The sequence below is a fragment of the Vipera ursinii genome, assembly GCF_947247035.1.
Source record: "Vipera ursinii genome assembly, chromosome: 1".
Taxonomy (NCBI): Eukaryota; Metazoa; Chordata; class Lepidosauria; order Squamata; family Viperidae; genus Vipera; species Vipera ursinii.
In genome coordinates, this window is record NC_139512.1 from 174,294,529 (window position 1) to 174,309,600 (window position 15,072).

Genomic DNA, 15,072 nt, shown 5'->3' on the forward strand with positions numbered 1-15,072 from the left:
TTTTATTGTTGGTCCTCACTTTATCCATTATAAATAAATGAATCCACTGTTGGGAAAGCCTACCATCTGATTAAAAACAGCCATAAGCCCAACTGTATGTAGAACTGAGTCTCACTGAGCTCAGTAGAATTTACTGAGAGTGTCTAATGTTGATTCAAATCAGTAGCAATACACAGATACTGCCATGGATAGAAAAAGGAGAATGTATCTTCTAAACTGAAATTTTGAAACTGAAATTTAAAAATCATTTTTAAAAATTTCAAGTCTGCTTTCTGATTAATTTTTGGTCCCTTTTTAATATATATTAATAAGTTAGATATTGAAGCTCTATTTTTAAATCAGTATTGCTTCAAACATCATGCTTGTATTATGGCCAGTAGTTGCAATAATACACTGATTAAGATAGGATGGAAAACTCATGGGAAGAAAAGCTTGTCCATGTAATCAGAAAATACATTAGGTTGGGTATAGTAGTCCTAACATCTACCAAATTTGATCAGTTTTAATCTAATGTACACTGGCTTAAAGTATTGAGTTAACAATGCTAATACCAGATTATCTATTAAAATAAAATTAAGCAAATGGTAAAATCTGTTTCTGTAACTTATGGAAACATGTTGCCTCTACAGTTACGAGACTGCAAAAAACTCAGTTTGTAATTTTTTTGTACACAATTTTGTCAATAACCACACAGTTTCTTATATTTAAAAACTTAGGCAATTAAGCATTCCTGTCATATTTTACAAGAACTGTGACTCCTAATCAAATGTATCTGACAGTAAAATATAGCATTCATTTGTTAATCTTCCAATTTTCCTACTTAATAAGCACAAGTACTCAAAATGTGGTAGATTGGGAACCCCCTAGGGGTAAAGGAAAGCAGATGAGAAAAGAAATGAACATTATATGTCATATTTTTAAACCATAAACTTTGTAATATTTAGGTCAGCAATAGTCATGAAAAACAGAAATCAAAATATTTAAGTTTTTACTGAAAGAGCTCATATGTTTAGGAGCTTCGTAAGACACTCCATGTGAAGAGAATTTTATCACAAAAAATAATAGATATTTTTGTTAAACCCAAGCACTGAAATATAACCTTATTCATTCTGGTACAAATAAGGTGCCTCTGGATGCTCATTTTCTGAGTATTACAAATGATATGGTACTCCATGTATAATTTGTGTGTTCACACAGATTTACAGAATCCAAAGAGATGTTAGAGGATGTATTTACATAGTCCTTATTTAGTTTGCAATTCCATTATTAATTTATGGAAGATTTCCTATTGTAATTGTGACAAATACATGATGCGAAATAGACCTAGTTTTTCTGCTTCTTTTGTGGGTTCTTCTTCTGTGACTCATTAGGTGTTTTTCCTTAATCTTTTTTGGCTGTGCACTATACCATGCCTTACTCAAGGGGAAAAACCAATATATTTGTATGTACAACTGGGGAAACACAATAGGGAACATGTTTTAGGACCAGTGCTTATCTTATAATTTCTGAGAACAGACTGTGACCTCATACATAAAAGTGCTGTTATGGGCAGTTCTCTGACATTAAGGTGTGGCCAGTCACAAATACTCATTTGTCCAATAGGATATTTATTTATTTATTTATTATTGGGACTTATATGCCGCCCTATCTCCCGAAGGACTCAGGGCGGCTAACGGCTAATAATATTAATGAGATTGTTCTCTGTCATTCTTTTTTAATTCCTTAGCAGACTTTCAACACTGTAGTTTAACTTGATCTCCTTTTTTTTCAAGGGAGGGGATGCATACAGCTTCAAATACTGAATTAGCCAGCCATCATTTTTATTTTCTAAGAATGTGCTACCCCATCCATGAGAACAGGTGGCATACAAAAAGTTGGAAGTAAATAAATAGTGTTGAGATGCTAAATTCTGCATGATGTTACAAGCTGGTAACTTCTTTTAAGAATCTTCATTTCTGTGAACACTAAGCAGGGCAGAATGTCGGGTGTATGCCAAGAAAAGCAACAGAAGCATATTATTCTTCAGTGGCACTATGTAAGACATAACAAAAATAGAGAGAGAAGCACAAGATGAGGCAAGTACTGCTGAGGAACTGATATGTTGAGTACCACTGCTATGTTGGAAAAGTATTTCAATAAGTAGGGAGCATAAAATGCTGTATTTGATATGGGCTTTTCACCTACAGATGCCTACTGTATATATATTTTTAAGTAAGTTTATCCAGAAATACCAGGTTGGTGTGTGCATCACTAAAAATTCAAAAACTGTTTGTCACATATAAAGAGACCGTTCTATAAAGCTTTTGATAGACTCAAAGCTTTTGTCACAAAGGGCTTAAAACAGTTTTTGATTAAGAGGAGTAATAGCAGAACAGACATCTGCAATACCTGTTATATACCAATACCAATAGAATCACAAACTACAACTTCCTTGAGAATACCAATTTATTTATACATTCATAATGTAAATTACAATTTTTGAGAATAATGAATTAATGCAAAAAAGAAGAAATTTAAACTTGGTATTGGAAAACACACAGAGAGTGGAATTCTCTAGGTTTTACTGTTGCAATTTCCAAGATACTAAGAAGCTAAAAGTGCTTCATTTTAAGCAGAAATTAATAGTAATCCATAATGATGAACTTGTCACCACTGTATGGAAATATATATCTTGGGTATTTAATTGAGTGTCCTTCAGGAACAACTTGTTTAATTTGATGTTTATAATTTTTGAAGGATTTGAATGTTTCTGCATTGACAGGAACATTCCAGCAAATACGTGAGTAGGCAAATTAAGAGATTTTAGTGAGAATGATTCAAAATAACTCGACTCAAAATATATGTTAAAGGATATTTCCTCACCCACATCTTCAGTGCAGAAAAATGTCAGCATCTGTGAGAAAAATTATAATGTGTGATAGATGTCTTAAGAGACTGGGAATCTGCTATTAGTCAAATTAGCCACAGAAAATTATTTTCTAATTGTACTCAAAGCAAAGGCTTCTAAAAGAAATGTTCACCCTGGAAATCTACAACAGCATGAAATTAGCCAAGCAGTAGTAGGAACTTGTAACTCACTCAAAGAGCTCTCCTTTTTACAAACCCAGTGTATCTCCATTAAAATAAAGCTCCTGTGAAGAAAGTGGAATGGATAAAAGAGTGGCTGTATTGTAATACTGAATTCTGACACGCATGTTAATGGAATCTTGACAAGTATATCTGATCTCTATAAGTAGAGTTTACAGTGATTACTTTTGAATTGCAGTATGTTGAACTTCGATATTTGTGGAGATTTACTTGTTAGTTCTGCTAAACTACTCCGAGTCTTTACTTGAACCATTTATTCTAATTAAATATTTCTTTGACAAGAATTATCACATGATAATAGTAAAACTCAATAAATTAAATTTTGTTCACACAAAACTTAGCAAAAAGAGCAAAGAAAGAAAAGTATAGTGTGTGTTCCTTAAGAACATTCTGTACCCTTTTTCTTAACATGGGAAAGTAGGGAGAGAAGAGAGACCAAAAACAAAACTAAAAACAAACATTTTAAATAATTATGCTTACACTTTTGAGAGTGATATATATTACTATTTAAATTAACACATTTATCAATACCCAAAGCATGTACATCTAGTATATTTAAGCCATAGTTTCTACTTTCCATAATATACATTTATTTAAAAGGGCAGGGAACTAACTCTATAATTCTTCATGGCATGCTACAAAATAAACACGCCCTTGTAGCCTCACACACATTTGTAGCAATGCCTTTGGACCCTTAAGGACTTCAAAGATGTAAAGAAAATCCTTGGGAACTAGTTCACCTTCTTATAGATGCTTTACAAAGTCCATGCCCACAATTTAACTATTCTGAGAACAGTCAAGTAACCTATGGTAGCTATTCAATAAACACGCCCATGTATTATTCAATTCCAAATGGGATCCCAGGTAAATATGGTAGCCTATCTATGGAGTTGTATAGACCAGGATACATGTGGCTCAGCATCAGTCAGTCCTATGTTTGGTGCTGAGAAGCTCAAATGCACTGTCTCTCTTCACATCTTTTTTGATGGTCTTATTTTTCTAAGATATTATTCAAAATCCCTGGCTCAAAGTTGTTATTAGAAATGTTGACCATATGGAAGAATTGAATGGAGTGTGCCTCTGTTTCTATATCCCTCTTTATGAGTAAATCATTGCAAAAAAAAAAGCTTTCAATTTGCCAGACCAGAATTTTCTCCCAAAGAATTACCTTTTTCCTTATAAGTGAATCAGTAAAAGTGAATTCAATTGTTCTCCAGAAGCAAGCAGTTACTTGGATTCTTTTAATTAAAGTCTTTATTGATTAGCCCTTGGGCCATATCAAAGTGCAAAGTTCCAGCAACAAATTGTTACTAAAATTTGATAAAAGCAATTTAAAATGGAATTTGATAAAATACAATTTAAAATGGAATTAGAATAAAATACAATTTAAAATGAAATGGTAATAAATACAATCTAAAATGAAATTGTAATAGTGTACAATAATTTAAGATATAAATAAAATATGATAAAATTATATTTCAGAGTCGCCCTTGCAATCTACCCCAATCTGCCCCACATATGCAGATCTCAACCGAACCATTTTGTTTAAGTACTGTGCTATCTTAAACATTATTTTCAAGTTCTGGCCGGAAATAAGGTAAGTTGTTTTGATATGGGGATCCCAATGGGTCATTCGTTTGGTATATAGTCCAAGATACCTGTCTCTCACCCTCTTATATAGGCAACAGTCAAATAGGAAGTGAGCCAGGTCTTCTACCTCTGCCGCTCCGCAAATGCAGAGACGCTCATTGTAGGGTACAGCATGAAATCTCCCATATCTGACCATTGTGTCAAGCTGTTTGAATCTCGCTTCCGTAAATATCTCCCTAAGATGTTTTGGGAGTTGTAACTTCAACTGTATACTTGAAAAGTACGTTTGTATTTACTCAGCCATTTCAAGTTACCCACCTTACCAAGGATAGCTATATCAGTTTGTGCTTCTATATCCTTAATTCTTTGGGCAACTCTTTTTTATTGTTCTCCTGTTACGCAAGAGACAGGAAGGCCACAGCTTCTTACAAAATTTATGAACTCTTAATTTTAGATAATGCATGAATTGTATGAATTCCCAATTCAGCTCTAACTGCTGGAGCAGATGTTCTTGGATCTACACCCAAAATACATCTCAAATGCTGGGACTGTGTTTGTTCAAGGACTGTGGTTGAGTAAAGACCCCAAATTTCTGCTCCATACAAGAGCATTGTGGATTCTTGTTAATTCACACAACTTGAAACTCCCTTAATTTTTTAAACTGTTCAGTATAATGTTTCCTTTCTTCTTATCCATCCTCATTCCAGGTCTAGAACTATCAAACCCTTTGTGATTATTGTAACTAACTCCCACTGAATGTGCCTGTTAGAGTACAACATCTGCCTATTGTGCCTATTCTACGAGTTGACAATTTTGAGATCAGCCTTCTGAAATAACTACTTAATATATCAAACTTAAGTGTGATCATTTATAGTTTTTAATATAATTTGAAACAAACATTCAGGGCCCCTTTTAATGTTTTGCTTCCTATCTTTAATGTCATTGCCAGAGAATATTATTTAGAATGAGTCTTTTCTTGGCTAGTCTTGGATGATGGTACTCTGATTACATATGAATCTGGATCTAAAAACCCGGATTCTATAGAAAGGTTTTATGCAATATACAAGTTTAAATTGGCACTAACCGTTTTCTAAAGTAGAAATAGAAGTAACAATTTTCCAAATCACTAAACCTGTCATTTTTATGCCACATTGTGTGAAATGATTGCTTGTATGAACAGCAGCCTATAAAAATGAAGACTTCAAGTAGTCAGAAGTACTTTTTATGTAATGAATACCTGTGCTTTACTATTCTGAATAAATTACTCAAGATACATGTCTGAAGAGTATAGTTAGTCATTTGATAAGTGGTAATATCACTCTCTATTTGTGAGTTTCTCCAGAGGCATAGAGCTGCATACAGCTGAAAGCAAAGTATTATACTATGTAAGTATATATGATCTAGCAGTAGTATTATTTGAAGAGTTGGATCTCATTAATAACTTAATTAGAATGCATGTGGTAGCAAGATATTTTTAAACAGGTCTAAGTGGTGGTTTTTAATTTTCTAGAGATTCATACAAAGTAGGTCTATTGGAGATGTTTTTTAAGCTTTAAACTCTAGATAAGTAAATGGATCCTGACACCTAGGCTATAAACATTAAAAGCATCAACACTTCTCAAATTTTGCCCTAGCTTCACCACAACTCAATATTATAAAATAAAGATACCATGGCAACCAAGAATAATTTAAAAACATATTCATAAATGAGCTTGATATGCAAACAGAAACTCCAAGCTCATAATATTAGGTTTTGATGTGGTTATCGGAGCTGAATACATTTCCTATTCCTAACATAAACCAAACGTTGCAGTTACTGCAATATATCAAGAGTTAAAAGTATAAGAAAATCAGGGTTACTTGAGAGAACTGTGAAATGAAAAGCACGTACTCAGATACACTTATGCAAGAAGTGTTTGCAGGGCACAACCACAGCAAATTTCATTTTCACACATTTGATAAACCTTGCTGCTCATTTTTTAAATCCTCTATTGATTCTACATGCTGCAAAACTGCTTTCTTTTTCAGATCAAGAACAATTAAAATATTTTAGCTAAAGTGAATAACTCATGGTTGATTTCTCTGGAATTTCAGTATTCAAATTGGCACTAATTGAAGTTGTTCAGATACCCAAATTATTTCCAGTGACTTAGAACATTTCTATTTCAGGACTTTTCTGCATAAAATGACAGCAAGATTCTAGGCATTTTCTAGCCAAATTTCAAAAAGAGCCAGGTAATTCAGTTTATGTTAAATAGTCCTTATTAAAAACTATCTTGTCTTAAAGGTATATTTGCGTTTGTATATTAAAAAATTGCAAAAAGAAAAGACCGAAAGGCACGTTTGCAAAATCAATTGTGCAGTTTTTATTTTACTGCACTTTTATCACATATGTCATTTATTACACAGTGGAAAACCGTTAAATGCACAGTAGTTGTGCCAAGTGGCATTATGCTTTTAACAGCTTTATTCGTTTAACAGTTCCAGCTCTCATTATATTTTGCCATGTGGTACGTGAGATTTTTATTCTTTTAACAGTGTATAAAAGGGGTCCATGGCATTTTTCTTTTATGTATTTCATATTGCACTCATATTTTTCTTCTTTTCTGTGAATATTAAGCCTTAGGCAAAACTAAAAACAAGGGGTGTATCAGGAAACAAGAAGTGTTAGAAGAAAAAGGAGATAAGAAAGGCTCGGATCCATTTTATAATCAAACCAATACTATTAATGTGTAGGGTCACAATATTTCTGTTAAGATTGGTATGTGACTATTTTCACTTTGTATGTTTTATTATTGCTCCATTTCATCTTTTTACTGAATGGGAAAAAACACTCAAAACAAAGAAATAGTGGTTATAACTCTTTAACATAAAAAACACTATCATTCAGAAGTCCTTATTTTATAGTTTTGGATTTTTTTATATTTTTTAGTCTATTTAAATCCACAGAAAGGAATTATTCTGGAGCAAAAGCACAAATAAGAAAAGATTGTATAGGTGTATTTTTATTTGTAGAAGGGATGTGTCCAATTTCATCCTCAAAGGTATTCCTGCTCTTAAAAGATAATCTCCTACTCACCTGACTTTTGTTGGCAGCTACTTTGGCGAACAAAGCCTGGGACACCTTGGCCCTTTTCATCTCCTGTTGGATCTCGTCATAAATGGCAGCTGTGATGTTGATGTTGGCTCCGTCCACCTTAATGGGGAGGTCTGTTGTCGGTGTTGAGGTTTTGGCCTACCAAGAGACCATGAAAATAATAATTAAAATAGTGCTGCTTTCAGCCCAGCCATCTGTGCAGAAATTATCAAAGGATTTCAGTCAGCTGATGCCAAACTGCATTAGCTACAGAGGGACACTTCCTGTCCATTATTCTAATCAGGTTAATTGTGATTGGAAATAATTGCAGGGCATTCCTATAGGACATACAAAGCATGTGTATGCACTCTCACTCTCTTTTTCTACAAACATACACAAGGTATTCTTCAATTGCTCTGACTTTCAACACACACAAAAATATATACTAGGAAATTAAACGTTTATGTAGTGGATGAAGTAATGTTTAAACCATTATTTTATTCAGCTTGTCCTCAAATACAACATATTATGTATATGAATATTTGAATGTTTGCTTCCTCCCCCTCCTCCCCAAAAAATCATACCTTGGAGGAAGAGCCAATTCTTCCAGGAAAAATGAGTAAATGCATAGAGGTCTCTAAATAATAAATTATTACTCAATTTAATATACTCCCACAAGTCTCTCATCCTTTATTAAAATTATACGTATGTCATTTGAGTATATATGGTCTCCCATCATTATGCTGGCTAGACAGTCACCTAATTTCACCTAGGAAATCAGTGGGTATGAAAAAAAAAGATTAATAACTCTATGCCTGCCAGTGTGCTTGATAAGCTGCCATTGAGTTCAAAAACCCACATTGCAGCTGGGTACATTCCATTACACTCCTTTTAAATAAATGGTTTCCTATCAATTTCTTTGACAATTGAAGGACACTAATGAGATAATATTTCCTTCACAGATAAATCTACTAAAAGAACTGAGATGGAATTTTGCTGCACAAAAATCTAGAAATCTACTGCACATTACAAAGGCTACTAATTTCACTAAAGTCAAATCAGTTATTGCAAGAACTAATAAATCATGCTGAGCAACCATTTCAATCAAGCAATAGTTTAAAGAAACATGCAGAATACACACTAATGACCAAGGACTCTACTTAAGCTAGGCTAGAAGACCTCCAAGGTCCCTTCCAGCTCTGTTAAGCAAGGTTTTAGGAAACTGAAATACATGTTAAAGCAAAAAACAAAAAGGATGAAAAAGATTGGAAGAAATAATAGCACTTCCTCCATGCTGTTTCATTAGAACAGTGTACAAAGTAAGCATTTTATATTGATTGAAAGTTTAACAGGGCTATATACTTTATCATCTTTAACAAAAAAAGAGGTGTCTTAATAAAGTATTATTAAAAGGAAGTGTGGGGGTTTGTCTTGCATTTGAGAACCAGGTTTATGGCTCATTTGTTTCATATTTGATAAACACAGATTTAAAACTTGCTGTAATATAAATGTCTCAGGTATTTATTTATTTTTAAAAAAGGATTAGAACCATTTTGGAATATGTTTGCCTGTATTCTGTGGTCAATTTGGAGAAGCCTGCTCTGAATTATTCCATCATGATTTGTGGCCTGAAGAAGCAGAATATTCTTTATTAAGGCACTGAAATTATAAAATTAAAGGGAAGTTTGCCTGGTTCCAGTTTCATTAGCTTGTTATCATACAATATAAAAAATGTTTTCGCCAAATTTATGATTATAAATTACATTATTAACAGGGCTTGAAAATTCACTTTTTTCTAGTGTGTTAACAAGGTTGTTTACAGTTGCTCTTTTGTATTTTTATAATTATTACTTTTATTTTTTCAAATAGACAAAATGGAGCAAACACAAAAGAATGGAGTACATAAATATACTTTGCTAAAATCTGTTTTTTTAAAAATATCCCTTAACTTTTACCAAAGAACAAATTAAATAGCAGAATCTCATATTTAAATATTGCCATATTCATCTCAAAACATTTGGACTCTTTTTTTTCTGATCAGTTTGGCATTGATTACCTACTACCAAATACACATTCCAAAAGAGAATTTGATGAGCTTGAAAGCTACAAATGGAGAATTACAATTTTTAAAAAGCAATGTAATAGGGAGGAAAATGGACATTTACTATATTTCTTGATACTCTGAGATTATCTACTATACTGCAAAATTGTATCACAGATTGGTATCTATGGAAACAGTATTTTTTTATATAGGATTAACTTTGGCACCAGGAAAAAATGTCTTTCATTTCAAATATGTTTTCTCCTGTCTGCCTATCTTGGCTATTTCTTAAAGCATTCTTCTAGCATTAAATTATTCTTCTCAGTACTATGATTTAGGCAAAAAAAAACATATATGCATTGTAAAAAAAAGTTAATATATGGAAATTTTCCCCTGCTTCAGCAGGAGGAGGTAGCTTATACCATTGCTTGATTTTGTTTTTTCTAAAAGAAATCTATTTGTTCTCTAGGTAATTTCCTCACTCCTCTAACTTGGATATAATTCACTGCCAGTGTCCAAATGAACTGGCATAAATCTTATGGTTATCTTTTTGGATTCTTACCAGGGTGACCAAATGAGTTTTCATTTACAGGCATCTTGTGTTTTCCATAGGGAGGCCAACCAAATATCAAATATTACAAGGCTCCCAGAGTTATTGTTAGCTGCCCAGAGGCACTTATAAATTCTTTCAATCAATCAACATTTGTTATCTTTCCAACACAAAGAAAAGCCCCTTTTAAGTTATATTTTACCTTTGCTGTTCATTTTGTCCCTCTTCTATTTTTGAGTAATGTTATACTTTTCTCTGTTAAATATTGTAACTTTTAGCTATATCCTGCTCTAGAAATTATTAGCCTAAGGCTCAGGCACAAAAAAGAGATCAATCATCATCACCATCATAATCTATAGTAACGGTTTGTGATTATAATCAAATGTTCTTAAAGACAGAAAAGAAACAAAGAACACTAATATCTAGAGAATAAGTGTATGGAGTGAAGCAAAACAGACATAAATGCCAATTTTTCACATATTGCATATATTCAGTTCCACCAAAGGAGTTAGATATGTACACCCAGCCTTCCCTGTTTTGGTAACTTCCCAAATTCTAAGTAAACATATAATCATCTCTAGCAACATCACCAAAAATTAGCATAAGAATGTCCTCAATAAAATGAGAGTTTTTCCTGAGCTCATTTTTTTCCTACTGAATTTATAATTCCATTTTTTGTCCGACTCCTATCTCTTCTCCACTTTAAAAATGAATAGAAAACTATGTATTAGATAAAATGGATCCCAATACATAATGTGCATGAGAAGTTTGTGCATTGTTTAGGTAAAAAGTACTTGAAAAAACATGTAAAAGGCATATAATATGTGTATATTTAGAGAAATATGTAGAAACATTTGTACATATCTAATCTTTTAAATTTAAATCTTTTTACAATAGTATACATAAATTAAATGGTAGTACAATGATATAAAATACAATGTACTGTACTTTGAAAAAGTCTATTTTGTTTTAAAAAACTATATAGTGTGGGGAAGATAGCAAAGATAAAAAAAATATTTATACAAAATTATCCTATGCCAAATTACTAAGGGGAGATAAAGAAAAAGAAGAAATCCTTAGAAAACAAAACCCTTTTAAAAACAAATGAAATAAACAAAACTAGAAACTCAAAAAAGTGTATATGTAAATTATATGTGATCATACACATATACACTGTTTAAAAAAGATAACAGAAAAAGAATGGCATGGCATGGCATAGCATGGCATGTAATAGATTAAAATAGAATAGATCCATCCATTAACATCACTTAGCTTTTTCCAACTTCAGCATTATGATCCAATTTTTAAAAAAATTATGATTTTTTCAAATTTGTTGAAGAGTAAAATGTTATAGGTTTGCTAATCCAAAGACTGGTCCCCCTGTCCTTCAAGCACTTATTTACAGTATGTTCTGTCAGCCATTTCACACCAGCTGAATGCTTCCTGTCTTCTCTATTTTAGAACAGAATAGAGCTGGAAGGGACCTTAGAGGTCTTCTAGTCCAGCCCCCTGCTCAAGCAGGCAAACCTATACTATTTCAGACAAGTGACTGCCTAGTCTCTTCTTAAAAACCTCCAGTGATAGGAGTGCCCACAATTTCTGAAGGCAAGCTGTTCCACTGGTTAATTGCCCTCACTGTTAGGAAGTTTCTCCTTAATTCCAGGTTGTTTCTCTCTTTGGTCAGTTTCCAACCCTTGTTTCTTGTCCTGCCCTCTGGTGCTTTGGGGAATAGTTTGACACCCTCTTCTTTGTGGCAGCCCCTCAAATACTGGAATACTGCTATGATGTCACCCGTTTCTTCTTTTCTTTAGACTAGCCCAGGGGTAGGCAACCTCGGCTCTTTTATGACTCATGGACTTCAACTCCCAGAATTCCTGAGCCAGCTTGGCTGGCTCAGGAATTCTGGGAGTTGAAGTCCATGAGTCATAAAAGAGCCAAGGTTGCCTACCCCTGGACTAGCCAAACACAAGTCCTTCATATGTTTTAGTCTCCAGGCCTTTGATCATTTTAGTTGCTCTTCTCTGAACTTTTTCCAAGGTCCCAACATCTTTTTTGTAGTATGGTGACCAAAATTGGTTGCAATATTCCAGGTGTGGTCTTACTAGGATTTTATAAAGCGGTACTAATACTACATGTGATCTTGATTCTATGCCTCTGTTTATACAACCCAGGATTGTATTAGCTTTTTTGGCTGTGCTGCACACTGCACACTAGGACTCCAAAGTCCTCTCACAGTGACTGTTTTTGAGCCAGGTCTCATCCAATCGGTACTTGTACCTTTGATTTTGCCTGCCTAAATGTAAAACTTTGATTTTCTCCACATTAAAATTTATTTTGTTAGATAGGGTCCATTGTTCAAGCTTGTCAAGATCTTTTTGGATCCTGAGCTTGTCTTCTGAGCTGTTGACCTTTCCTGCCAGTTTAGTGTCATCTGCAGATTTGAATATAATAGATTTTGAATCTAAAGTTTGATTCCTACATTAATTTTCAGTGGCCACTTTCTCCAGCAACAATTGTGGTAGGAAACACAACAATAACCATCCTATCATGCCCTCTGCTAGTGGAGATTCTGGTTCATACTTTTGGCAATAAAGTTAGCAGCTTAATCTAACCACGCTCAACAGGCACATGTGCGTTGCTGGACAGGTTCACTTAAACATTCATGACTCAAGACCATTTGGAAGGCTGAAGATCAGCACTTACACTTTGAATTGTATCCCAAAACCAACTACAGACCTCTAAAATATGTTTAATGAAATCCCTTAAACACATGTCCAAGTACTTATTTTGAAAGGTTTTATTCTATTAGTTAGTTGCAATCAACCTAACAACTTCTTAATTGTATTTCAGCACTTCTGAATGCAACCTGGAGGTAAACTTGCCAACCAGAAGTTGAGGTGTTGAACCTACTGAAAAAAACATTACGGTAAAATTAAAGGTACAACCCTGAACTAAAATTATAAAAACCTTCAAGCACACATTGAGAATGAAATGCATAGTTGGTCCTGAAAGGAAATAACATGCCTAGCTCTGACCAGGGGTACATCATTGATTTGAGGAGATTCAGATCACAACCAAAGTATATAACCTTCTCTGTAGGTATTTGAATTCTTTCATGTATTTAATTGAATGTTCATTCTTTATATTTGCAGCATTAATTTTAAAAAAATAGCATATCGGTTTCACCCCAGAAGTGTTGCTAAAAGGCCATGTAATTTAAAACTCTAAAAATTTAAGATTTTCTTTTCTAATTAATATCAGCCCGGGAAAAGCCTAACCAGCCATCTTATAAGATGCTTGACTTTAGGTTTTCTGCATGAGGGGACAACACTGAAAGCAATTACAATAGGGTTGAACCTTACCTGGGGGGTTCTGGAGGAACTTGGACTGCTGGCAGCTGAAGACACCATGCTCACATTGGGGTTCATACTCCTCTCTCTCTCATCCTGATATATACGATCTCGCTCTGTCTCAGGTAGGTTGAGGAAATTCTGCATTGCCCTCAGATTTACCAGGAGGGACTGGGAAGCTGTTCTAGGGTCTTCTTCTTTACGCAGTATCTCTGATAGCAATCCCTGGTTCAAAAAATTAAAAAAAAGTCCAAGTCTTTTTAAAAAATATGTTAGTTATAATTGGCCAGGCTGCAGAGCTGAGACTCTTCATCAGATGTCAAAGCATATGGAATGTTTTCTAGAAACAAACCTTGTTTTCTAGAGACCATGGCTGATTTTAGAGCAATTGTATTTAAATTCTACTTTTCACTTAAGGACAATCCAAATACAAATGTGCCAAAGAGGCAAGTGGGTAGTAAGACACCATTATAACACTACAATTATAGCCAGGTGCCTAAAAAACTATTAGCACTCTCACTTTTTCTGCTTGAGGTTGCAAACATTTGGCAGTTCTATTCAACTTCAGGAATCTGCCAAGTTTGGTAAATTTAGTTCAGACATTGAAACAGCTCAGAAGGCTTATGAAGAAAAATGTTTGGCAAGGTTTGGATGTTACAGTTCATTCATGGCAACCTGTCAATTCTTTCTAATGGGGAAAATGCTGCAAATATGAGAAATTCTTAAGATATTTCATCTTTAAAATTAATTTGGAAATTGCTTGCTGTCTCATTTAAAAAGTCATGAGGTGGCAATGGTCAGATTCATCAAACACATCTAGATCAGGGGTGTCAAACTGCCGGCCCGCAGGCCAGATGTGTCATCTGGAAGCCACACCCACCCCATTGCCGGCAATGGCAAAACTGTCCCGATACCTTGCGCAATGTCACGTGACGTCGCGAGTTTGACATGTCTGATCTAGATTGTTTTGGTCTTTTACATGAAAGAAGTCAGCAGTTCAATTGTACTATAGCCTGCCTAAAGCCTTGGAAACCAAGCAAAGTCATGGAATATAAAAAAATATGGCGGACATAGGACATAAATGTTACTGATTACTCTGACACAAATTTTAGCAAAGCAAAGACTTTAGTCTTTGCATAACAGAATCTCTAATCATTTGCTGTACTTTTGTGTTCCTTTATCCTAGAGAACTCCAAGTAAAAATTTCTTCTTATAGCAGAAATCATAATTAGAAAAAAAAACTCCTTATTGTGCTGCAAATAAATGGTACAAAAGCCACCTAAATGTTACACTGTCCATCCTCATCCTCCTCCCTTCTATCTGCACTCTGCATAGAACTTCAACATCCTGCCTACTTCTCTGAAATACCAGTCTCAGA

General features: G+C 34.0%; 1 protein-coding gene across 1 annotated transcript in view; it reads right to left on the reverse strand.

Annotated features, from left to right (window-relative positions):
- SATB2 (SATB homeobox 2) overlaps positions 1-15,072 on the reverse strand; it is a gene marked incomplete at its 3' end in the record, with an annotated part of 136,010 nt that overhangs the window by 35,622 nt on the left and 85,316 nt on the right. The window contains exons 8-9 of the mRNA XM_083368134.1: positions 13,707-13,919; positions 7,757-7,912 (exon numbers count right to left, since the gene is read on the reverse strand). Coding sequence (XP_083224260.1) covers positions 7,757-7,912; positions 13,707-13,919 — 369 coding nt within the window. The remainder of the gene's footprint in view (positions 1-7,756; positions 7,913-13,706; positions 13,920-15,072) is intronic.